General features: G+C 46.7%; 2 protein-coding genes across 7 annotated transcripts in view; one reads left to right on the plus strand and one right to left on the minus strand.

Moving 5' to 3' along the window:
• Nucleotides 1-1,921: 1,921 nt before the first annotated feature.
• Nucleotides 1,922-6,037, minus strand: CREG1 (cellular repressor of E1A stimulated genes 1). Its single transcript, XM_042038054.1, has 3 exons — nucleotides 5,634-6,037; nucleotides 3,406-3,525; nucleotides 1,922-2,107 (listed from the first exon to the last, which is right to left on the minus strand). The coding sequence occupies exons 1-3, from the start codon at nucleotides 5,967-5,969 to the stop codon at nucleotides 1,922-1,924; spliced, it is 642 nt and encodes a 213-aa protein (XP_041893988.1). The 5' UTR covers nucleotides 5,970-6,037.
• Nucleotides 6,038-6,681: 644 nt separating this feature from the next.
• RCSD1 (RCSD domain containing 1) overlaps nucleotides 6,682-23,540 on the plus strand; it is a 37,335-nt gene continuing 20,476 nt past the window's right edge. For 2 of the 6 annotated variants that reach the window (XM_042038059.1, XM_042038062.1), the window contains exon 1: nucleotides 13,992-14,362. In XM_042038059.1, the coding sequence (XP_041893993.1) occupies nucleotides 14,357-14,362 (6 nt within the window). In that variant the 5' untranslated portion in view covers nucleotides 13,992-14,356. Of the gene's footprint in view, nucleotides 7,293-7,446; nucleotides 8,240-13,991; nucleotides 14,363-23,540 lie in introns of those variants that run through there. The other 4 variants (XM_042038056.1, XM_042038057.1, XM_042038060.1 and 1 more) reach the window with 4 other exon arrangements.

Below are 23,540 nucleotides of genomic sequence, written 5' to 3' on the forward strand. Positions count from 1 at the left end.
ACAGGGTGACATGTAATGCATTCAGGTGTCCTCCCAGAAAGGATTGAGTCCGTGAGAGAGATTCATTTGAGTGTTCACAACTGTCATACCTTTTATAAAAATACTTTTCAATTTCATATTAAATACCACTGTTTCCTATTCAGCATAAATTGTTTCTATATTGTAAGGTTTTTCGATCCTAAATTAGTTTTAGAACAGTAGAACAGAGCAGCAGAATAGTACCAAGTACCTTCCTTCCCCTTATAGAGAAAGAAATCTGAATAAGTTACATAAAAAATACTTTCACAAATCATCCCAGTATTCAAGAAAAGGAGTGATGTAACAACAACATTAAGATATAGGGATTTTACATGAGAAATCCCACTGTTCTATATATCAACCTCCTCTAAGGAGTCTAAATTCTTTATGTCAACTAGGTAATGTTTGCTTACTGTAAAATCAACTTATTTGTTCATAAACACTTTTTAGTGTTTGTGAACTCAGCACACAGCAGTTGGAGAGGATGTAAAAAGATGTTTTTTGTGGTTGTGTGCAACTTACTTTAACACAGAATTAATTAAGCACACCTTTCATTAATTTTCATTCCCTACAAATCACGAATCATTTGTGTCATAGTGTATTGCTTCTTTTTCACTTTTGGGTTACTAATCCCAAATTGCTACGTAAGGCTTCCAAACCCCAAAATCTGCTCAGTTCTGCTGTTGAGGGTAATTAAAGCTGATACACTGCCACTTGATCAGACTAACAAAGCTGAGGATTTCAGAATCCTAATCAGAAAACACCCTTCACAACATCCTCACTGAATTTACAAGCCACTACTTTTCTGAAGTTGGATATTTTAGGTACTCCTGACGTGCTTCTATTACAGAGTCAGGGCACATAATCAGCTAAGGAATTACCACGAATTTATCTTGAGGTATAGGTACAGTTGGCACAAACACAACTGTATTCTACAGCACATTCAATATAGGCAGCAAAACAGAAAAATGGCTCAAACAAGTGACTTTATCAGCATGCAAAGAAAATTCTTAACAGGATTTGGGAACTCAGCACACCATTTGCCATTGTAATACAGGCAATGCTTTCCATTCCACTGAGCTGAGTCAGCTGAGCCATCCTGCAGGACTTCACCAAAAAGTTCTAAACTAAACTGGTATTAAAAATAAAATAATATTGGAAAGTGCTCAGAAAAATATTATTTAACTAAGGCACTCAAAGCTTTAGAACTGGACTAATAATTTAGATCCCAGTAACCACAATATTTCTGAATGCACACTTGTCAGACACCTTTCCAAATTCCAATGAAAAAAATGTAGTTACTGCTTCTGCACAAAGGTTTTTCAGTGTGAGAGGATTCAAGTTAGTGAGAAGTTAAATCTACTTCATCAGGGTAATACATGCTCATTAACAATGCAAGGTGTTTGATTCATCATATTATTAATTCAGCTCTACAGTACATAGAAAAAATAAATCTTTCACGAAAAAGCCGAAGTAATTCATTTCCATGCCAGCATCACCAAGGATCATCTTCCACCTACAGGGAGTAAGAATAAAAGTGAAATGAACGCATAATTCATGATGACTGTGCTGAAATAGATTTGAAAGTTCTGAACACTTAGTTTTATGTAAACAAGAGAACACAATTTCTCTATACTTCAATATTGTAATGACAGATTCAACAGCAATTTTCTTTTGAAAATACTAGCAATATTGCTGCAATCCCATTAATACAGCTTCAGAAATGCTGAATAGTCTCATTACTTTTAGTTATTAGACCAAAACGTCATCTGTCTTGCAATTAATTCGAACAGAGGACAGTGACTGTGCCCACTCTACAGGAGTCACTCCTCCCTGTTAACAACTAGAAGTTTTACAGGTTTGAAATATAATGAGAATTAGGCATGAAAAACTTCAGTACTTACTAAGGCTTGACACTGTAATACTCTTCTGGTGTCACAATTTTCAATCCACCAAAGTAGTCCAGGACCCAAATATTGGTGATGTTGAATTTGGCAAAGAACCAATTATGGTCCTTGGGCCAACTTTCCATTTCAGGGTGGCGACTGAATAATGCTTTTTTTGCTACGCCTGCTTCTGAATCATTCACCTAAACAAAAAAAACAGGAAAATATTACAGGAAGATAGTCATGCAAAGATAAATTTTAGCTAAAAAAAACCACTGCTGACTGCAGTGTGCTTTTTTCAGTTCAGCCATGTCTTGTCCCAAGGGGCTCATTACTGTGGCTGAGTCCACTCATCTTCAGTGTGGTGTACAACTCTGTGAGACAGACAGTAATTCCAAAGTAGTGGATTTTAACATTAAATCAAAAGGCTACTTTTAAAGTTAGCATGAGCAAGAAAGTATTTCATCAACATAAGAATAAATCTTTCAACAAATCACAAAACAGAAAAGTATGGATTCTAGGTGAATTATTAAAATGTGATGTCTTAGCTGGAATTTTACCTCCTCTGCACCTGCTCATTCAAACTGACAGAAACAAAACAAGATGTGCTCAGACATTTGAAAACATACACCCACACCCCCAAACAGGATGGTGTGACAGAATCTATAGAGAAGGGAAGCTGAAAAGTGTGACAGCACTTGTGTACAAAGTGCACATGTTTAAAAGGTTAAATCAACGATTTAGAGCTCTGGGTACAGTAGGAGAACCACCTAAATAAAACCAACTCCTTTATTAATGAGAAACTCAGAAATGCAACTGAAAGATTGCTGAGTGCAATGTATAAATACCACAGCTGTGAAAACAACAAATAAGAATTGAGACTATAATGTAAGAGAGAGTAGTGGTGACTAGTTCTCATCCTCAATCATTTTCCCCAATAATGGGATTAGGATCTTCAATGATTAACACACGCCGTTCTCAATTCCTCCTACGAGACACCAAAGTACTGGTGCACAAAAGAACACTGCCCAGGCAGCAATGCCACCAGATCATAAAATGGACACTTTTTGTCTCTAGTAACTGCAGCTTTGTAGCTCAGGTTAGTATTTACTTCAGCAGAGTTTCAGAAGCAGGCATGTCACACTGCATGAACCAAAGAATTTAACTGAGCAAGAGAGATGTGAATGAAGTGTGAAGGTTTTTCCAAAATAACGGCCTTAGACTTCTTAGTTTCAGAACACATCTACAGGAATGAGGGAGATTTCCTGCCTTTCTGTCCCCCCAGATTCCTGGCTACAGGCATGTCAACAAAGCCCCTGCAAAAATCAAGTGGCAACTTCATTTTCCTCACACAAACTACGGGCTGGCCTTTGGGTGTCACAGCACAGAACACCTCAGCATGTGCTTTTGCACAGAATTTCTCACCTTTCTCTTCTCCCTCCACTGAACAATTCTATTTGATGCACACAACCTTGCCCAGTGTCAGCTTTCAGCTGCTTACCTTTACAATGCTCCCAACGAAGATTATGTGGGCACAGAGGGGGTTCTGGGGATCATATCTGTGCTTCCTGCAGTAAGGAGTCTGTGCCAAAGACACGGTCAAGGAGGCATTTGAATTGACCTGAAATGCAAGAAATAAGATGTTTACACTTACTTTTCTTATGTGAAAGAAATGTCATACCCACCACATTTTCAGCTCTTGGTATTTCATTCAGCTCTTGGTACTTTATTCAGCTCAGTAATACTGGCAAAAAGAACAGAGCTGTCATCACCTTTTCCTAGCTACATCTGAAAGGCTCCTTGGATGAGCTGTGAATCTGGAATTAAGCCCAGTTGAGAAGTGTGCTGAAGCTTGTTAGCATAAAACGGAAACATCACAGAACAACACTCCTTGAAACTCTGAATTCAGCCTACCTATTTCACATGCAAATGATGATATATTACAATTTACAGACACAAAGGACAGTAGAGAAGACAAGGTCATACAACGAACTTCTTCAAGTTAATTCTGGTGGAAGGACAAAGTGCTACTGAGAAGGCAACCAACTGAGCTTCACGACTGTTGATAAAATTACTTACAACAAAAGCAAACAACTCATCTCTTCAAAACAGCCTCCTGGCTCCCCCAAACAGCTCTTTCGACATTCAAAGTGAATTTTAGAAGTTAGGTTTTTTAAAAATCCTGTGCATTTAAGTGAAACACCTAACTTGAAGAATTAACGAACCTGTATCTGATTGTTTTTCTAAAAAGTAATTTGATGGCCATAGCTTGAAAACCACTGGTGCCAAACAGGACTGCAGAATGTCACACACTAAGGGTCATTATCTCCCAGTAAGGGAAGTTCCTCTGCTTTGAGAGGTTTCATTACAAGTGCTCATGTCCAAGAGAAACCCCTCAAAGTCACTTGAACACTACCGGTGACCTCGCGAAACAGGAGCAACCGCTTGAGAGATAGGAAGTTGCTTAACTCCGAAAAAGCTGACTCATGATTATTCGGCACCGTCTCCCTTGCACGTCACTATCATATGTCAAGAGTTTCTGCCCTGAAGCAGCAAAATAGACCTGTTGAGGAGCCTTACAGGAAATATTCATTAGCAGTTTGTACCGTGCGTTTTCTGTTACTCTGAAATAACATACCGGGGGTGGACAGGGAGGTATTAGGCAGGATAAAATAGGCTCTCTACGGTGCTTAGGTACATAATTAAACTATTTTAAGGCAACAAACTAAAACCTGACAGGGAACAAACAAAAAATGATAAAACGAAGTCTGAAAATTAGCATTATTTTGAGTTTTACTAATGTTGTAACAGTTACTAAAGCAAACAAAAAAAACTAATAAAGGAGGCATACATATACTAGGTTCCTTAAGTTTTTAGCAAACTCTTGCCTACAAAAGATCTGGGACAAGGCCAATTACACGCTCAGAGTCTCAGTATGCCAATGCTGCCTTTTGCTGTGTGCTTCTCTTTATGGTAAGCTCCAGAGATTTAATTACTATTCCTTCAGCAGTCTGTAAGAAGGAATTATCTTTACTTAAGTCCCACACTGACAATTTCCAGCCCTTTTGACATCTTTTGTGTGAAGTTTCCTCTGTTTTAGTATTCCATGGCGCCTCATTTCTTTGCTCAGTGCTTCTGGAAGCTGCAGACACTTCCTCTGTCTGGCACACTGCCTTTTCTCAACACCACGATCAGCAGGAATTCCTCAGGAGGCCTACTGAGTGTCACCACAGACAGCACTGCCCGTGATTAGCTGCTCAAGGGCTAATAATTGTCCCCAGGGCTGACATCCAAGGAACAGCCATAAACTAAAACACAGAAAGTTTCAGCTGAACATGAGGAAGAATTTTACGCTGAGGGTGGCAGAGCACTGGAACAGCTGCCCAGGGAGGGCATGGATTCTCCCTCTCTGGAGAGATTTAAACACCACCTGGACATGTTGCTGTGCCGCCTGCCCGAGGTGATTCTACCTTGGCAGGGGGCTGGGCTGGATGATCTCCAGAGGTTCCTTCCAGCCCAAACAATTCCGTGGCTCTGTAAACCAGCGCTGTCACGCTGCCCTGCAATCACCACTTGCCGGTGAGATGAAAAAGCGCAGGTAACCCAGCCGAACAGACGCTGCGGGAGTAACCTGGGTGCTTCTCTAAGTGTCCTTCGTGGGCTCACTGTTCACACCCGCGGTGCCCGCGCAGTGACACCGCCTTCCCCCGCCCGGCCGCTCCCGCTCACCTCCAGGTCCTGCACGGAGATCTCCATGTCGGTCAGGTACAGGTAGGGCACGCCGCTGCCGCCGCAGGGCCCGGGCGGGCCGTCGCTGATGGAGAAGATGTTGGCGAAGGGGCGGCCGCGCAGTCCCTCCTGCGCCGACAGCGTGGCCAGCGCGCCCCAGTCGCAGCTGTGCAGGACGTAGCGCGCCATGCGCGCCGCCTCCTCGGGCGGCGGGATGGCCGCGACGGCCGCCAGCAGCAGCCCCGACGCGGCGCACAGAAGCAGCAGCCGCGCCATCGCTCCCCGGCCAGCTGAGGACACGGACGTCGCTCCCCGCACAGCCGCGGACAGAGCCATCACAGCCGGCACGGTGCCCGCCACCGACTGCCGGGCCCACCCGCTCAGCCCCCGCACCGCGCCGGGAGGGGCGGGGCCCCGCCGTGCCTCGCCAATGGGAGCAGCGCTGCCCGCTGTCCCGAGCCAATGAGGGGCAGCCTCGAGAGTGACGAGCCAGCCCGCCCGCTGCCAGCCAATAGGCTTGAGAGGCCCGCGCTCCTCAGCCAGTGAGACGCGCTGAGGGTGGGTCGAGGCGCGCAGCCGTTGTAAACAAGCCCGAGAGCGCGGCCTCGGGAGGGGGCGCAGTCACCGGCAGCCAATGGGAGCTCTGCTCTGCGTCACCGAATCGCTGGAAAAGACCCCAAAATCAGCGAGTGCAAGCTGTGACCCCGCACTACCGAGGGACCCAAACCACGGCACCGGGTGACACAGCCAGCCTTTCCTTGACCACCTCCAGGGACGGTGACTCCAACGCCTCCGATGAGCAGCTCGCTCCAATGTCTAATCACTCCTCCTGTGAAGAAATTCCTCCTGATGTCCAACCTGAACCTCCCGTGGCACAGCCTGAGGTCATTTCCCCTCATCCCTGGGAGATGAGGCCAAACCTCACCTGGCTCCTTTCAGGGAGTTGTAAAGAGCGATGAGGTCCCCCCTGAGCCTCCTGTTCTCCAGGCTGAACACCCCCAGCTCCCTCACTGGCTTCTCATCGGACCTGTGCTCCAGATCCTTCCCTTCTCTGGACTCGCTCCAGCCCCTCAGTGCCTTTCTTGAACTTAGGGGCCCAAAACTGAGCACAGGACTCGAGGGGCCTCGCCAGTGCCGAGCACAGAGGGATAATCCCTGCCCTGCTCCTGCCGGCCACGCTATTCCTGCTCCAGGCCAGGATGCCATTGTTGGCCTTGTCGAACCTCACCGCGCTGACGGCGGCCCACAGAATTCCCTGACAATTCGGTTTCCGTGGAGCACCAGGAGCGGCTCCCCGCGCCCACCGGGGGAAGGAAGAAGGGAAGGTGGTGGCAGCGCTCCCGCCGGCCTGTGGGCGGTGCTGGCGGGACGCGGCTCCCGGCGATGTCCCCGGCGATGTTCCCGCCGTGTCCCGGCGGCTCCCGCCTGTGCGGGCGGTCCGGGGCAGCTGGACCCGAACCCGTCCCCCCCTCCGGCACCCCCCGGCTCGGAGCTGGCCCGTTCTGTGGGGTCTGAGTGACCCGGGATAGGCCATGGCGCGGTGCCCGGCAGCAGCCGTCCGCTGGCATCATCCCTGCTTTGTCTGCCTGGGGAAGTCTGTCACATCCTGGAAGTGTCCAAAAAACGCGTGGATATGTCACTTGAGGACATGCTTTAATGGTAAGCACGGCGTGCTGGGTTAGCAGGTGGACTTGGTGATCCTAAAGGTCTTTCCCAACCATAATGGTTCTGTCATTCTACAATCCAAGGGATGGCAGCATCGGCCCCACTATCCCTGCCTGCTGCTAAATCAGTCTCAAAGGCTGGTTTGGTGTCACCACAAGTGTTTGGGGCCCAGACTGCCCTTGGGAAAAGCTTGTCCTTTAATCACAGCAGCAGGGTCTATCTGTTTTGGTCTGCAAAGCCTACAGGATGATTTGCCATTAGGCAGAGCTCAGGTGTTACCTCTTGCACCGTGCTGCAGGGTGTATGTCAAAGCCCTTGCTGCTACAAGGCTTGGTTTTGTTAGTTGAACACCATTCCACCATCCACTGAAGGCTCTTCCAAGCATTATTTACCCAAGTAAACACTGAGCTACCTTATTTTATCCATCACTTTGTGCTCAGTAACCTTACAAAGATTTGTACAAAGAGATGTTTTTAACTGGGGTAATACTGAGACTTGATTCAACTTGCCCTGAAAGATGGTGGAGTTTCATATTTCCACCTGGATCCAAGTATGTCCACACTGTGTAAACCACAATGTAGCACTGAGAAACCCAAATTAACTTGCCCTGTGACCACCATCTGCCCCAGGTGCCCCACAGAACCCCCAGATTATAGCAGGCCAGATGGATCATCCTGTTGGGCTGAACTCAGCAAGGAAAACAACCACCCATCCATCCCCTACTATTTATCTGCTGTCCTGTACAGGCAGAACAAAATAATTTTCCCTCCAGTATTCCCCTTGTCTGCAGAGCATGGGCAGAGATCCCTGCCTCTTCTCCAGGACACGTGGAACCTTCTGCTCCTGCCTTCTCCTGGAGATGCTCAGGAGAAACCGAAATTTTCATAGGAAAAAGAAAAAAAGGATGCTCTAAACCCCTGATGTGCAGCCACTCAGCTCAGGTAGGTGGCTGAACTTGTGTGTGGCACAGGACAAGTGATATTTCAGGGCAGAGTGCTGAGGAGACAACCAGAGGGAGGGAAGAAGTGAGTTATGAGAGAAGAGCCTGCCTATCTGGGGGTAACAACTTGTGCCACAGGGTAAAAAAAGAAAGGGTAGAAAGGAAAGAAGATGCACTGAACGAAGGGGGCTAGTTTTGGCCCCTTATTTCTTGGATGGGTAGTGTGGAGTGAACCTCCTTGGTCAGGGTAAGGTCTGTAAATCTTTCAGCTTGCTCTGAAATGATGAGTTATCTGAAGTAAATCTCCAGGCTCTCTCACTTCCTCAGCTGGATCTCAGAGAAAGGAGAAGGATTCTCTGTTCTGCTGCAATACATCTAGGGGCTCTCAGCATCCTTGCATAACAGGGTCAAGAAAGTGTTGCTAGGCACTAGTTCTCCTTTTCAACTCGTGCTTCACTGCATTTAAGAAACAGTAAATAGACAGTAATATCTCACCATAAATTGAGCCATGTTTACTTACTCCAAGGTTGAGTTCATGGAACAATCTTAATTTCAGTGTGTTTTGTATGTGATGGGCTTCAGGCTGTGTCCCTGGAGAAGGCGTATTTTAGTCAGAAAGTGTGGGCAAGGTCTCCATCTTGGCTTGTGTCATGTTTCTTCAGAGCTGGTTTTCCCGGAGCCAGCTGTCTCTGTAGACAGCCTGGTTGCTGGATGGGCTGGGCACGGTTTCTCTTCAGACACAGCCTGGCTGTGTGCTGGTCCAGGCTTCCTGTCTAGGTCATGCAGTCTGTCCGTGAACAGAAACCTTTCTGTGTCCAGATAACACTCGGGGGCTGGGCAGTCTCGCTGTGTGCAGCGCTTGATTCCAGAGCCAGGCCCGCTCTCCCCATCCAAATGACAGCCAGGGTGATTAAAGTCACTTGCAGGGGTGATTAAAGCCACTTGCCGGTGCCTTTGACAGAAGAGACTGACCTGTGAGTCAGCTCTGGCAAACGCTGAAGTACTCAGTGCTCTGAAGTGCCAGTGCTTGGTGCCACATGAGACCCACCATGCAAATTGTTTCTAAAAACGTTGGTTAGATACTCTCCTGAGGAGATACCAGCCCTGCTGAGCAACGCAGCTCTGCTGCTGCTACGAAGTGGCACACAACACAGACCTTTGCTGAGCACAGAGAGGTGTTGCATGCTTGTGCATAAGACATTTATTTGTTCTCACCCTCAAACTTCTTGAATTACCTTGGTTGGAAATTTAGCTTGTGACTCTTTCCTCAGTGTATTTTTTAGAAAATATGTAAAGTTATTATAGCACTGGCCTGGTGTTCAGCCATAAGTCCTCTTACTTTTTTAACAGCCACCACACAGGCAGTGGCAAGGCAAGCTTCCTCTGTGCATAACCTGTTAGGGACCAGAAGTGTTGTTCCATTTTCAGTCAGAAAATCTTGTTCAGTCAGAGGTTGGGCTGCACGCTGAGGAAGCTGCTGGCCAGGGCCGCTGCTTGTGATGCTGCTTTCTAGGACACTGAGAGATGGGCAGTAGGACTGGCCTGAGAAGAGTGTAATCAAAACCAGCACATATACCCAGAATTGTGTCAGCACCCATGTTCAGACTGGTTTTGTTGGTTTATATTAAGCCCCATGTACTGAAACCAGTAACTACAGAGGAATTGTTCAGTCTGCAAGCAAGCTGTCAGTGGCTCATGCTGATAATATTTGTCCCACCACTACATGAGTACAAGGGGATGCATCCGTGCCTCTTAATACCCCGGCTCAGTTTGCTCTCTGAAGTGAAGCAGATCAGCAGTGAAAGAAGAGCTCTCCAAAGACATTCAGGTGCTGCAAGAGATGACAGCAGTTATCTGAACACCACCCACCAGCCCCTGGTGGGGCCAGGGTGATCCACCTCAGTGTGATCTCACTATTATGAGGTGAAATGCTCCCTGTGCCAGGTGAAATGCCACAGCATTCCCCTAACTTTACTCTGCTTAGGGACAGGCTTTTGCCCAGAGCCTGGCAATTACAAAGCCTTAATTAAGAAGCCTGATTAGTCTGAACCATGATGTTAGAGGTCAGGTGCCATCTGACAGTCAGGAACACGTGAAATGATTCAATCTTTCAGTTAGTCTCGAAAACGAAAAACACAATTCCAACTCAGCTTAGTGAGAGCCACTTTACAGCCATGTCCTTCCCTTGAATTCCCTTTAACGGGACTTTCCCACTGACATCAGTTCCCAGGGGTGCAGAGAGCCTGGCACGCCGGTCCCTGTGTCCGTGTGGGTGCTGGCACGTGTGCGTGTGAGTGAGTTTGTGTTTTTTGCTCTCAGACGTGCTTCGCTGCAGCTGCAGGACCCGAGCACTAAAATGTCAATGGTACAAAGCGTTCCAGCTGAGTTCATTTCCTGCTGATAAGTCCCTGAAGAGGAGGCTGAGGCTCAGCATCCACAGCGTTGGTTTAGTGCTGAGGGGCACGGGCCGACGCCTCGGAGAACGCTCAGCGGAATGGTGGGTTCAAAAAGCGAGTTTCCCGTAGAAAAACGCTGCTCACGTTCGCTTCCTGTTGGGCTGCCAGTGTCAGACCTGATGTATAAAGCCAACCCAAAACAGGATGCTGGCTTTTAGGGTTGATTGATCTTTGAAATGCAAATGTTTTCTCAGTGGTTACCTTGTCCCCCCTTTTTTTTCAGTTGAGAATCGAGTTGCTTGAGTGTGAACAGGAAGGGTTGACACCCCATTTTCAGGAGGGCAAAAGCCCAATATAGTAACAGCTGCTGGTTAGAGGTGTGAAATTCTGGGAAATGACATGGGTAACAGCAGCCAAGGCCAGGCAGAGAGGTGGACAGAACAACCTCAGATACTGGCACTGACAGGTGAGCTCTCCTAAAACTCTCAACAAATGTCTTAACAAAGCACAGAATTGCAGTCTGTCTAGCAGGAACCCACAGCTCCCTCCACCCTTTGCTCACCCACCACCCTGACAAACATACCTTCCCAGATTTGGCAGCTAGGCAGACACACCCAAATGAGATAACTGCACGGACACAAATGCCGCAGACAAAGTTTCAGATGCCCTCCAAAGCTCTTTTAACTAACTGGTTTTTGAATAAAGCACAGCTCTGTCATCTGCATCTGATGTGGCTACATCTCCTTTCTGTGACTCACTCTGAGCACCCTGTGGACATTCCATCCTCTGCAGCCAAAATCCAAGAGGCCAGCAAGTGCTGCCCACAGTGTTTCTGAGCACGGCAGAACCCCTTACGCCACCTGTTTTGCAGGAATGCCAGGATGAAGGAGTTCCTTGCACCTCTCCCCCACATGCTGCCTGTAGCAGGAGTGCCAGTCATTTCTTCTGAAGCGAACTTGCTGTGTTGGCCTCACGTGTCTTGAAAAGAATCAGACAGGAAGCTGCAAAATCCAGGGGGCCACAATTACAGCATTTTCTCAGTCAAATGAAATTTCCCCCTGGAGCCTGTTTTAATGGCATTAGTGATGACTATACTTCTTTTCCTCCGGAGCAGAACAGATGTGGAACTTTTTTTTGGATGTAAGAACAAGTTAGTCTCATAGACACTGCTACATCCCAGGTCTGTAAGCAGAGATATACAGAGGGATGCAAAGAGTCATACTCGAAGATACCTCAAATACTTGCATGTACACATCATGTAAAACATCCATTTTCTCAGTATAACTTCCCTTATTAAGGTTTGTTATGATGTTCTTGCAGTTAAAGCATGTGGGGTTTTTTTTCAGATTTTCTAGTGGTTTTCAGTCCAGAAACAAGAAAGAGGAGAACAAATCCACACCTCATGTCTTCCTGTCTGGAGAAAAACATACACCATATTTCTGTGCATTCACCCCTTGCTCCTTCAGGAAGGAAGATTTAGCATTGACACATTTAGCATAGTGTCAAAATTACTGACAAAATGGCAAAAGTACCCTGAGTACTGTGTACCATGCCCAGAGCAATGGCATTTGGGAATCTAGCTGATAGAAAAGGTTTGTTTTGTGGCAAGATACTTGGAGGCAGAAATAGATGGAGTGAAGAATTGTGGTGGGGCAGCTGCAACTGCTTTTGGTTTATTAGTATGGGCGAAGTGATACTGCCTCTGCCTAGCAGTTTCCTTTTCTGTACACCTAAGCAAACAGTTTCCTCTGCACAGTAGAACCCCTGAAAGCAGAAAAAAAAATACTGAAACAGACCCTGAGCAGCAGGAAACAGTCATGGGAGGTGTTACTTTGACGGTGTGTTACACGGCAGATACCTTGAAAACAACACTTGTGATCCATGTCCAGTGAAATCCTTGAGCTTGAAATCCTCCTTCTGTCCCCACAGCAGGCAAAGCATGGGCAGTGGAGAGTCCTGCTCTCCCTGACTCACCCTACTTCTCAGTTCAGTTTCTATTCCCTCTCCTAATGTGCCATTGTCAGGACTTGAAGAAATCAATAGCATTTCCAAACAAGTAGTAGTTTCATTTTCATATTTCTATTTTATTTTATCTACAGTAGCAGCATCTTCTGGTTGCTTACAGCAGAGGGGTTTCATCTAATCTAGTATTTCAACAACAGAAGATTAATTACTTCTCTTGCCCAATCTCCAGATTGCAGCAACTCAGCCTATCATTCTTTTGGCTACGGACAGAGTGACTATTGTATATTGTATATTGAATCTGGGAAATAATGAGATCATGATTTAAATCTGCAAATTCCAGAGGAGTCCCACAGCATGCAGGACAGCAACAGTTAACTACGCTGGAAGAACAACCATCAGTAACAGTGAGCTGGGATATCATGATGCTCACATTTAAATCCTTGCTGGAGTGTTCTCAGCCACAGCCAGCAGGGACTTGTGAAACACTGCAAAGGAGAAGTATGCATCCCTTCCAGAAAATATGTTTTAACTCTCTTCTGCCCCCAAGGTATCGTGCCAAAATGACGATACGACATTGTGTCACTTTGCAGCTGCACTCAAGGCAGGGAAGCCAGCAGAAGACAAAGGGAGCGTTTCCAAATTCCTCTGCACCACCCCGCTCTCAAGAGGTGGGGACTGAAATTCTTTGAGAAGGAGCATATGCAAACAGTTGCTAAAAGAGATGTCCGGTTTACAACACCGTGATCAGAATGGAAAGGGAAACTGCAGCAAAACATTCCGGAGGCTTGTTTTTCCCCATCTCAGTTTTTCTACCACCACGGAAACTTCTCGCTTCCAGTGCACAAATCTGTCCATCCCTGCGAAGGGAGAGGAGAACAACCTGCACTTTCTGATCTGGTGGTGTGACACAAATTCAGGGTGGAAAGAGCTGGTCCTGTTTTACAGCTGGACAGTGACAACCTTACGTGGAGACCCTCTGCTGGAGCCCACAATTACGCCCTGTTTTCTCTCTGGGGGTTCACCCAGGAGATCCTGACCTTCCTGAGAGTCCTAGCCGCGCACCAGGACAACGCCTTAAATTCTGTTCAAGCCCACTAATCACCCTCGCTCTCCTCCTATTCTGCCTCTCTGAAGACAGAGTGAAATTACTGAAAACAAGGAAGAGAAAGGAAAGCTGTAGTTAGAAGAAAAGGGAATCTCTCCTCACAAATAAACAAGCAAGAGACCCTGCAGATTTGGACAGGGAAGTGGGGACAGCAAAGAGATCGGAGCAGAGATACCAGAGCAGGAGCTGCAAGCAGTGGAGAGAAACTGAGACAAAACGGGGGGGTGGAAGGGGAAGATAAGGTGATAGAAAATAGGAAGGGGGAGAGAGGAAAGAGGAGAGGAAATGCACATGCGGTGTCCCCAAGTTTGGGCGCGGAGGCAGAGCTCGTTGCTTGTTGTCTCACGAGCCCAACACTCCGGGAAGGACAGTATCTGTTTAGATTTGTGTCTAAATTTAAACCCTGATTGCCTTGCCTCCCCCTCCTCTCCCCTCCCTCCCTCCCTTCCTCTCACCCACCCGCCCTTCTTCCTTGTTCGTAGTGCAGGGCCACTCGCCGGGCTCTGTCAGCTCAGGCTGAGCAGGAGCTGGGATCTTCCACCTCTCCACGGCGGCACCATTCTGCTCTGGCTCGGCTGAAGTTTTCCCACAGATAACAGGGCAAGGGGTGGGGAAGAAAGATTGCCCCGAGGACACCTCTCTCTTGCAGGATATGGAGGTAAAGAAAACTTTATTTCCACTAGCTTGTGACTGGCTCCGCGATCTGCTTTAGCTCCACCTTGCAAAGCAGTTTCTCCCCTGAAGGCAGCTTCAAATATCCCTTTGCTGGGGTTCAGATAAAGGTCTCCTTCCCCCCACCCCAACCCCTGTCCTGCACCTCAGACTCTTTCGCAGGTTTTAGTCCAGATTTGAAAAGCAGGGGGATGGTTTGGGAAGAAATTACCTCTGTGAAAGGGGAATGAGGAACAGCTGCCTTTTACTTATTAGTCTCCGAGGTGTGATTAGAGCGCTAGATTTTTAAAAGTATCATTCTGAAAGGAGGTTTTAAGGAGTCATTAAAAATGGGGGCATAAGAGAACAAACCTTCCAGGACTGACAGGCTCCTTGGGGTCGGTTCCTTCCCAACCCGTGCAGCAGCAGTTGTCATTCGCACCCTCAGCTGTGTGTAGCCCCTGTCCCACGTGGATTGGCAGGTCTCACTTTGGTTATCAATAGAGCACTTTGGGTCAGGGAAGGGGACCCGAGAACCTGTGCTTGAGCGAGGTAGATGAGTAGCACACCCCCAGAGGGTTTTCTGTCCCTTTTTCTCTGTGCCCTGTGCTTCATGGGAGTTGGATCTCACGTCTCAGGGTGGGCACAGAGCTAGTGGACAGGAGACTAGCTTGCCTGGTGTCTATGTTCAGGCATTCTCCTGTGTAACACCCTCTTGGGCAAGGCAGTTCATCTCCTTCTGCCTCCTGTCCCGTTCATTCAAAATGGGAATGGTGGTGCTTGCTTTGGTCATGTCAGGCTGGATTTGCAAGCTTTTCAAACAGTTTTTTAAAGTGGCAAGGGAAAAAAAATATTTTTAGGAGGGGCACAGGAAATAGAAAGGTGATTACAACATTGGCAAAACCTCAAATTATGAAAGAGGACATTTGGTATTTCTCTCTGCTAAACAGAGACCTTACTAAACACTTTATATTATCTTCCCAGATAAGCCTTTTTTCTGTGTGGATGCAGCCCCAGCACCAGGGGACACGCAACAGAGCCAGGGAGCAGTGTGCTTGAAGCACCACTTCAGTTGTTCTTTGAAGATTTCCAGTGCATAACTCAGCTGGGCAGTTGTGACTACACGCAGGTGCTAACATCACCATCCTTGTTATCTGTGCTGACCTGCCCCACAGGCAAGGGTTAAAGATTTGGAAATGTCTTTGTCTTCAGACAAAAAATGTCTGAAGTATCTAAATAGATTTTGGGGTGGAGAAGGATCAAGCAGTGGTGAAACCGACTCAGCACAGACTACTTAGGTGACATGAGAAATGTTTGGCTTTGCAAGGGTTTTCAGGTTTGACAGAGTCTGGTTCAGTCACTGCTAACACTTGTTTTATTCTTTTTCACTGTAGTGTCCTGTGATGCTTCAGAAGGGAGGGGGAGTTGAGCTCCTAATTTGTTATAACTTAGGGTTGAAGGAGGTATTTTTGCATGTTGAGGACACTCTCCCTCACCTCCTCTCCTCTCCACACACACACAGGACTGTACCCCTCGAGTATTTTCTGTTGTCTGTGTTGGAGTAGAAAGGAACACACCTGCCATTTCCTTTTTGGAGACACATGTGACACATACGGAAGGTCTGGTGGCCAGGAAGCTTCTCTGAAATATCTGACCTAAGATTTCCCTGCTCTTGATTCTGTCCCTTTTCCTCTATTTCCAGCCTTTTCCCTGTGTTTCCTGGGTTTTTTTGGTCATTCGTAGATTGCTGAATCCATTCTTAATTTTAAAACATCTCAATTTCCAAGATATTTTATTAGTAGTGCGCTTGGTCCTGCCCCAAGCCTCCAAAGAGGTGTTTAATATCCCAAAGGTAAGAAGATATTAGACCAAAACAGAGCCAAGAGCAAGAACTTGAGTTCCCACCAGCTGATTCTCTGCTCTGTTTGTTCCTGAGGGCTTTTCACAGGCTATGGACACAGAGGCTCACCACAGCCTTTTGCTTTAAAACCAGATTTAATGATCCTGTGCAGCAGGAACGAGAGGAGTCCTGTCATTTCCCTGTTTGCTTCATCAGTGGCAGGCAGAGCTGCTCCATGCTTTCCTGCTGGCATGGCTGGCAGGCTCTTTGCTCTAATGGGACACATGAGGATTACCAGCATCAGGAGGAAAAGGGCAGAGGGCTGACCTAGCCAGCTGATTTCCGTCATGTCTGGCAGGAAGACCCTAGTTCTGAAAAACCCACAGAAGCAAGATAGTTGGGATTTCTTTCCTAAGAGTGGTTTTAGTGTGGGTTTGCTGCTCCTTAAGGACTAGTACCTATGGTCTTAGCCTTTCTGCTGTCAGGAATGTGCCACATTCAAAGCAGCAACTGGAACTATTTAAGATCTTAAAAGAGGGAGAAAAAGGCAGCAAAACCCCATCCTTGCAGTTCATGTAATTTTGTGAGTGTCTTGATCTTCAGTGTTTCGTTTTGTTGTTGGGGTTTTTTTTTGCAAAGGCCCATCTTCTTGATGCAAAATAGATTTGAGACTCAGTTTTCTTTCCAGAGTATGGCAAATGAAAAGAACTTGAAACCATGAAGTTTATACCACAGATTGTTAACATGAGTTCGTATCAAAAGTGGGTAAAACTGCACTGATGGAAGCTAAGCCACTTGTAAAAAAAACAGCCACTAAACATTCTTTGCACTCATGGTACAAAAAGGATCAGAAATTTTTGTGTTGGTCTCTTAGTTTACATCCTTAGATTTGGTCCAAGCTGTCTTAATTCCCATGGCTTGCGGGTTCCCAAACCTTCCTGCAGATGTTGTGAGTTAAGGCATCCGCTGAAAGTGCTTGTGGCTTTCTGCAGCCCGTGTTCCACAGCAGTCATGGCATTCCTCTTCCCAGTCTCTCTGTAGGGGCTTGGGAGCATAGAGACACTTGAACTTTACTTGCACAGCAAAGGGAAGCAATCCAAATCTGAATTTCACTTGAGTGGCTCCCCATGGTGTGATGGGTTCCCTAAACTGCAGAGGTCCAGAAACCAGGTGTATTTTGGGAAGGCTCTCCTCTCCTTTGTGCCTACCAACAGATGTCATTTAATTCTGTGACACCTCCGTTGCCATGTCTCTTTTCTGCAACTACTCCTGCTAGATCATCTTTTTTCCTGTTGGTGCACTGACTCAGCAGAGGGAGGGAAAGCTTTTCCAGGGCTGAGGGCAGTTCTTTGCTCTTCACCCTTCTGGGCAACTCCTGAGCATGGCTCCAGCCGCAGGGCTGTGCTGTCATTACACCACAGTGTCCTCACCTCGGACATCTGAGGAGCGATGGAGTCATTGCTTTTTTCAGCAAAACGGCCCTTCCTGTGTCAGGTGGGGACACCACAAAGTGGCCAAAGTACAGGGCAGCCTGCTTTCAAAACAGGCACTCACCCTGTCCTTAGGAAAATTGCACTGAGGAAACCTGACCTGTCCCCCAAGGGGACCGAATTGGATGCAGGAATGGGTACTGTGCAGATGAGGTGGCTGAGATCTGTGACCATCCTGGTACTCAGAGCATCAGGACAGGAGGTGAGCTGAGCTGAGAGAGGTCTCTGCCCACCCTTGCAGCTGTGGAGCTGAGATTAAGAACAGGCATTATGCCACGGTTAGCTCTGCCAGGAAGCAATATCCCTTTCTCAGGAAGCTCTGATGACTGGCTTTCGTTCTAAAAGTTTAAATGTCCCTTTTCCACTCTTCTTTTTTTCTTTTTGCTTAACAGAACAGTTTAACCTCAAATAGACTTGTTTTCAGTGTTTCCTCCCAAACCCATTGAAATGACACGTTCACACAGTGTGTCTGCGTAGTTAAAGGGGAGAGTATTTAAATGTACTGGGAGAGGTACTGTATGACACCATTTTACTCCTCAGGTCTGGGCAGATTTGGGACCTGCTTGATAGTAAATAGCATGTCTGCAGCAAGGAGTCCTGGAAAGGATCAGGTTTGCCAGACTTCCACATGCCAGTGACTGGAGGCCTCCCTCTTGAAGGACAGAAAACATCAAAACCAAACCCCATGGGCTGTGCTGCAGCCCTTTGTTCCACCTAGCAGAGACCCTGGATTAAATGGAATTAAGGCTTTTCTTGTGTCACCAGAGAGGGAGAATTCTTCTGAACCTCTCCTCACTCCCCAGTTTGGTTGTCTGAGTGTCCCAAGCCATGTGATAGCATTTTGGAAATGCCTTCTGTGCTGTGCTCCACAGTCTAATTGGCGGCATGCTTTGCAGTTGAGCAGCATATCATGCATACCTTCTCATGCATTCCCAGGAGCTGCTTATCTGAAGAACAGGGGGAAAACATCAGCACTGCTTTATCAATAGATGCTGCTTGGAAACTTGCTGGCTTTTATCATGGAAATGAACCAGCCCACACAAACTGGGGTTGGTTTTCCATTCTGTTTCCACTTTGGTCCGTTTACAGAGGTGTTTTAGAGAAGTGGATGCTCTTTTTCCTAAAACACCAACTCCACAGCCTGAATTTGGGATCTGAGGTGGCAGCTGAAGCCAGCAGCAAGGAAACCTGTTTGGAGGACCTTGTCTTGGTGCCATGCAGACAGGGATATATATGCCTTTAGCAGTTTGCAGGACAAGCAGGCATAAGATTAATCTGGTCTAGGGACAGCAGAGCTGCTGTGTAAGGAGAAGTTGTTACTACACATTCACTGCAGAGTTGCTTCACACCTGGTTGTTTGCAGAGACCCAGGGCACTTCATTCCTACAGAGTCTCACCTAGGCATGGATTTAAGTCACATTTCAACCAGGTCACAATGTATCCAGCTATGCAGTCTCATGCCAGAAATGCTTTTACATCAAATCTGAGTCATATCTTTGTATCTTATCACCAGTATCTGGGTCTGGGTAATGTACTGGTAAGGATGAGCCTTATCTGCCCCATTAGTGCCAAATGAAGTTTTCAGTCTTTGGAAAGACAAAAAAGTCGCTGGACCAAATTCTTGTCAGATAAAGCACATCACTTGCTAAACGTGTTTCTGGAAGTCTTCTCCATGAGAAGACCCAGACCTCACTTGCCAGATTGACAGCAGATTTAGATGCATGGCTTTTTCTTCATTATTCATCACCAGATTTTAAAAGAGCTCAAAGCCCATAGAACAGGCAGGAACGTTGTAAACTGGTGTTGTTGCATATGCAAATACACCTGTTTACCCTTTCAAACGAGATGCACACAGGGTTTTGGTCAGTGTGGATGACTGGTGGCTAATCTGCAAAAGATACTGATTTACTGCCAGCTTCAACAAAGCCACTGTTCATCTCAGGCTTCTCAAACACGCCTAGAATTTACGTGTGTGGTTTGGAAAGCCTGAATATCTGAAGGGTGCAGACCAGTGACTTCTTGTGCACAGAAAGGCACAAAAATGCAAAGGAGAGGGAATTCTGGCTCAGAAGATTGGACTTTAACAAGTCAGTGTGGCTTTGCAGTGAGACTGAGGACAGTAGTCTAAAACTGCAAGCGCGGAGGAAACAGAATTAGTGCACTGGAAAAGCTGTATGCCTGGGAATACTGGGATGCAATTAAAGGAAAGATTTATATCTCACCAAGTAGCAGGAGAGATTTGTAACAGTGAGGTCTGGCAAGGTTTGGAGTAGCGTAGTGGAAACCAAATGTAGTAGAAATCTTTTTCCCATGAATGATTCAAAAATAGGCTGGACTGTGCATTAGAAGGATAAGAAGCGAGCTTCAGTCATATTCAGGTTAGTGGTATTGAGAGAGCCACCAGAGGGGCAGCACCATGCTGTTCTGCAGTTCTTCCACGTGTGGGCTGCTAGAAGCAGCTCGTGGCTATTCAGCAGCAGGCCCCAGAAGTGTTTATGATTCCTCCCTGCTGCAGTACGTTGTTCAAGCCTGGCAAACTTCTGCCTGTGGGAAGCTCAGTCAGGTCAGAATAAGTTGGCATCATATCTGTAAGAGTCTGGGAATGGTTATTTTACTACCTGGGTAAAACACAAAACCAATTCTGTTTTTATTATTTCTTCCTGGTTTTAGAATGGGTTTCTTTATCCTTTAAAACTGTGTACTGCAACAGCAATCATGGCTTCCTCAAGTCAGTCATCTTGAAATACCTTTCTGCTGAGTGCCATGTTCCCCTGATGTAAGTTCAGATGACACATGCCCTGTTTTCATAGACACACACTTGAGTTGGTGTGCCAGGCTTCCCAGGAATTTCACCCCTTGGGCTTTGCAGTGAGGGCATGTTTAACTTGTGAAATGTGCACAGTCTAATTTGGCTTCCCATTTAGTCTTTATGAAGTGCATGGAGTTGTCAACACTGTCCCTCCATGAGAACCCAGGGTTTCCATGCCCAGTTTGAAGGTGTTCATTCCCAGTTTAGAGGCAGAGGGGCTCTCCATGGTCCTCTAGACAGCAGGTGCCTGTGAAGAGGACAGAGTGGAAAAAAGAGACTGATTGCTGAGTACACTGGTTACTCCTACAAAAAGGAAACAACCATAGCACTTTGTCTTTTCTCCCAGCTCAATGCAAAGTTGTCTTTTCCAATCCCATCGGGATTTCAATCTCATATAATACATCATCCTGTCGCAGTCAACTAACAGACTTAAAAATCACTGGATCATTCTAGTGATTCCAGAGATCAAAAGTTGAGTTTAATTTTTTCTTCTCAACACCTGTGAGTTCAGGGACATGCTGGCCACAGCTTCCTAGTGCTGATTCACTCACTGAGCAAGTGTTGTGCAGGCACGGAGCCCACACTTCCTGGACACCTGGTTCCGGTGGCCCAGCTTTAACCTGGGCAAACTGTGCCTGAGGTTGAAGGAACTTTAGTCCCTCTTCTTGCAGAGAAAGAACAGGTAAATGAGTTCCAATCAGCCAGCAGGTAAAAGAAATAGAGCACTGAAGTAGGGGTGGAGTGTTTCAAAGCTCTTACAAGCACTGGGTTTCTCCGTTGCAGCGTTTTGGGTGAATTTTATGCGTCGTTTTACTCAAAAACAGATCACTATCTTCTTCTGGTCACTGAAAAATAATTTATGTCAAAGGCCAAGCTGCAGCTCAGGAGTTGCTTGTGTGCATTTTCCTTAGGGTATATAGAGGAGTTGTTTACCTATGGAAAAGACTAAATTTCTAATGCATCGTTATGGCTGATCCAGACTGGGCTGAAAATTCAGGCATTTTCAAATGTAACAGCAAATTCCAGCTGCCTGGGTACATTTTCCCAGTGTTTGGCCCAATTTTCAGGAGTCTCAGAGACTGGAGACTCTGGATGAAGCCAAAGGGTGGGCAGCTGCTGGGAAAGCCGCTTTGCAGACCCAGATCCTCAGTGCTACTGGGGCCACTGAGCCCTCCAGGGTCCAACCAGCAAGACCTCTCTGTGGGTATAGCTCAGCATTCACACCTCAAGCTGGCTGCCAGCAGAGTGCTTGCTATCACTTTCCTCCACTCCATATCTGTGTACCTTTTTAGACTAAATTCCTGTCTTAGATAAATATGAACCTCCTTCTCTGACCTGCCTGCATCCAGTGTAGACCTAATTTAATAGCAATGTGTTACAAAGATAGCACAGTTCTAACTGATGAGTCCTGGAAGCCGCTGCAGTTGGAAGCTCTGTGTAGGCTCATTTACCCTTCTGATTTTCTGTTCCCAGCATGATAAATTAAGAGGAGTAGAATCCATGTGCTGCTACAACCCGGCTGTCTCAAATTGAGTTTAAATGGGGAGGTACCACGGTCTATTTACAGTATTTATCAGAAGTATTTTGAACTGTCCCTGCTTCTTGCATTCTCTGTGCACCTTCTCTGACAGTTCAGTGACTTCAGTTTCTAATTTCATGTTCTGAATAGCTTCAGATTAGATAATTTATGCATTCTGTATATGCACTTGCTTAAAGTTCATCCTCTTTAACCACTCCATTAGGCCAAGAGTGATCCCTTCCTTGTCCCACCTGAAGCATCTTGAGTCTGAGCCTCCTCGTGTTGAAATTCATCTTTTTTTTCAGACTCTGCTAAAAGCAGGGCTTTTTCCTGACCTCATGTAAGGCAAGCAAGGGAGAAGATCCATTAGGTTGAGACCTTTCCTGCTACAGGGGCTGTTCCATTTGGTCAGCCCATTTCTTTCAGAGCAGCTGCCCAAGGGTCTCCCTGTCTGCAGGTGAGAGCAGGGTGTAGCCTCCCATTGTGTGTGCAGCTACAAGTCACTTAAAGGAACACTGTGGTTGAGATGGGATAAAATAATGATTTATTTCAAGGCACAACAGAAAACTTCTCATCTCAGAGGTCTGTATCATATTATAACCATGGTTTATGCATTTCATTCCCCACTGAAGTAGTAGTACACATGCAAGTCCAGCCTTCCTGGCCATCTCTCTACTCTATGTCTTAGTCTAGAATTCCTTGCTCACGTGAGATTGGAGCACTTGCCCCACAGACTGCACTATTTCCTGTCTTCTGTGGGCAGCCTGGGAGGTTTTGCTGGCTGTTCCTCCATTAGGTCACCCCTTACCCTTCTAGAGCAGCAAGATCTCCCCAGAACAAGGCCTGGAAGTGCACACAGAGAGGCACCGATTAATTTGGGGGAACTTGACAAGCTGTGTACAGTTCCCAGACCATTAAGAAAAACAGATGTCTGGGAGGGAAACGCAGGGAAGCTGAGAATGATCCTGAGGGAAGCCCTGGCCAGGAGCAGAGTTCTGTACAAGCAGCTGGTGGAGGCAGCTCACCAGAAAAGCAGCTATGTCTTGTGGTGGCCACCACTGCTCTTCATCAGAGCTGCCACCCCACTCCTCCAGCCATGGAGCCTTTGGAAGCAGCCTTTGGAAGTCTCGAGGACACATCCCAGAGCCTGCCTGGACAAGCTGCTGAAGACACATGGGAAGCAATGCTCTCCAGACCAGCCAGACCAACATCTTGCTAACAGCTGTTGTCAGCTGTGGATCAGGACATCAGCATCACCCTGCCAGGGTACAGATCAGCCCTTGGCTCCGACGGAGCAATTCCGCATTGGGAGTGTCTGTGGATTCTTAAAACAACACAACCTCATCAGCTTATTTATTCAATGGCTAATTTCTGAGAAATAATCCATCCCCCCCTGCCTGTCATGCATATTATCTGCATTTTAGATATCTGCTATAGCTCATGTCTGGTTGTATCACCAAGCTTTCAGGCAGTATTTATTGCTAGGGGGCTCCCATCAGATGGAGAGAAGGAGTTCATGACAGGACT

The sequence above is a fragment of the Corvus kubaryi genome, unplaced genomic scaffold, assembly GCF_017639235.1.
Source record: "Corvus kubaryi isolate FWS band 111438036 unplaced genomic scaffold, C.kubaryi_AGA036_p1.0 37391, whole genome shotgun sequence".
Classification (NCBI taxonomy): Eukaryota; Metazoa; Chordata; class Aves; order Passeriformes; family Corvidae; genus Corvus; species Corvus kubaryi.